At 42.0% G+C, this 2,491-nt stretch overlaps 1 protein-coding gene across 1 annotated transcript in view; it reads left to right on the forward strand.

The window, feature by feature from the left end:
- Positions 1–211: 211 nt before the first annotated feature.
- Positions 212–2,491, forward strand: part of LOC308153958 (neuronal acetylcholine receptor subunit non-alpha-3-like) — a gene marked incomplete at its 3' end in the record, with an annotated part of 11,095 nt that continues 8,815 nt past the window's right edge. The window contains exon 1 of the mRNA XM_080527139.1: positions 212–358. Coding sequence (XP_080383265.1) covers positions 236–358 — 123 coding nt within the window. The 5' untranslated portion in view covers positions 212–235. The remainder of the gene's footprint in view (positions 359–2,491) is intronic.

Genomic DNA, 2,491 nt, shown 5'->3' on the forward strand with positions numbered 1-2,491 from the left:
GTAGTGTTCAGGTCTTGTCAGCCATACAGTCACAGGCTGAAAGATGTCTGTGTCACTCTACCCTTCTCTCATCCTCCCCCCACACACACACACACACACACTTCTGTGTCATGGTTCCACCACCAACCAATCTCTCACCACCCTCCCTCATCTCTCTCTCTCTCTCTCTCTCTCTCTCTCTCTCTCTCTCTCTCTCTCTCTCTCAGCCCCAGGTGAGTTTGTGTCTCTGGCTGAGATGGAGGACCTCCTGCTGAGGAACTTGTTCAAGGGGTACCAGCGCTGGGTGCGCCCCATCCAGCACGTCAACGACACCGTCACCGTACGCTTCGGACTCAAGATCTCCCAACTGGTCGATGTGGTGAGGATACGTACTCTGCTCACACACACACACACACACACACACAAACATGAACAGACATAGGAAATAGAGCAGGGAGGTATTCCTTCAATGTCGCTAAAGGAAAATCCAGTCTTATTAAGTTTCGTGAGACTTACGCCAAAAATAAGTCTGGATTTTCCATTAGCAACGTTGATGGAAGACCCCCCCAGGTCTACCTTATTGGAAAATAGGCTTGATATCATTGTTTGAATTGTGTTACTGTCCATGGTGCTGAAATGTGCCCACGCAGACAAACACACATCACTTGATCCACAGAGCAACAGCATCCCAGTGTGGAGCTGTCCAGTGTCCTGAAATAGAGCTGTTCTAACAGGGGCATGTTTTCAAGCCTCATCTGTGATAGGCTGAGATGCCTTAAGTGTTCTGTCAAATCTACATAGCCCTCTCACTGAACGACTAATAGTCCCATTGACAATCTCTGTAATTGCATTGAGAAAATAAATGTCTGGATGACACAAAACTTCCTCCAACTAAACTAAAAGGACAAAACAGAGAGTTGTATTCGGTGCACCTGACAAAAGATCAAAAGTCAGTGCAAAACTTGATTCTCTCTCTCTTCAAACTAAAAAACAGGTCAGAAATCTTGGTGTAATTCTAGACTCCGATCTAAACTTCAACAGCCACATAAACTCGATAACTAAATCAGCCTACGATCACCTGAAAAACATAACAAGAATGAGAGGTTTCATGTCCAAGCAAGACCTCATCCATGCATTTGTTTCGAGTAGACTTAATTATTGTAATGGTCTACTAACAGGCCTATCTAAAGGAGCTGTTCGTAAATTGCAGCTCATCCAAAATGCGACTGCTAGGGTCCTAACAATAACAAAGAAGTTTGAACACATTACACCAATCCTGAGATCCCTGCACTGGCTACATCATGTTTTGCAGCAGTTATGATTAAACACAAACACTTCTATCAATGTCTTTTATCACTTCTAACCATTGTCTTATTAAATGTTTTATCTATTTACTTCTTATATTTGATTTTATTCATTGTAATTTTTTCTTTCTTACTATGCTCTCCCTCTTTTTTTGCTCTCCCTCCTGCTGTATTTTAAAATAATATATGTAAAGCACTTTGAATTGCCCCTGTTGTATGAAATGTGCTATACAAATAACCTTGCCTTGCCTTGCCTATTTGTGGGTAGGAGGAGAGGCATAGTGTATGTAACCCTAACCCTAACCCTAACCCTAACCCTAACTAGAGCTATGTGATATTTTAACCTGAGTTAAAAAGAAAGTAGACCTTACTAGAGATAGAGAGAAAGAGAGACTGCTCCAGGCCTGTGCTAGTCTTGTCAGACTGCAGTGCTGTATTAGATTATACCTCTCCTCTGGACTATGTGATCACCACAGCCTCCAACTGAAGCAGACAGACAGCTGAGCCTGTTTCAGGCTCATACAATGGAACACACTTGCTGTCTCTCTGTCGGGTTCTGGTTCTGGGCTTAAATGCCATATTCTTATCAGCTTGGTTGTAAAGCAAGCCATGCTTAACCCGTCGCTAGTTCAAACAGACCATAGACTTTAAACAACAAAGAGACACGGAATCAATCATGATTAGTATTTACTTGCAAGGAGGACGAATATGAGGCCTCTCCTGTAGGAAGAGACGCCATATTGGTACTAAACTCTTCTCCTCGAAGCCAGTTTATTTATTCTCTCAGAATGGAAAACATGTGGTTCAGTTCTCATACAGAATGGAAAGGAGGAGGCAGTGGTGAACCTATCAGTGTCCTAGAAAAGTGGGGTGATGTTTCAGAACGAATCATTTAAGCAGACGTGGCCGTTGGGCGACCAAAACCTGTTTTCGAATGGGTGAGGAAAAGTTCATGGAAATCTGATAAGCAGGGGAGAGAAGGGGCTCAGGGACAAAATGGGTGAATCATTAACAGAGCTAAGAGATAGGCTGTACAAAATTTACACAGTGTTACACAGAATCATACAGAACATTCAACTATATCATTTAACATATATAGAGTATCCTGTTTTAACCTTATTTAACATTAATGAAAACCTTATTCAGCCCTATCATTCCCTGCTGTTTTTCATAATTTATCACGATACAAACATTCTCTTCTTTATTCA

This window comes from Nansenia antarctica (assembly GCF_963989245.1).
Source record: "Nansenia antarctica genome assembly, chromosome: 3".
Taxonomy (NCBI): Eukaryota; Metazoa; Chordata; class Actinopteri; order Argentiniformes; family Microstomatidae; genus Nansenia; species Nansenia antarctica.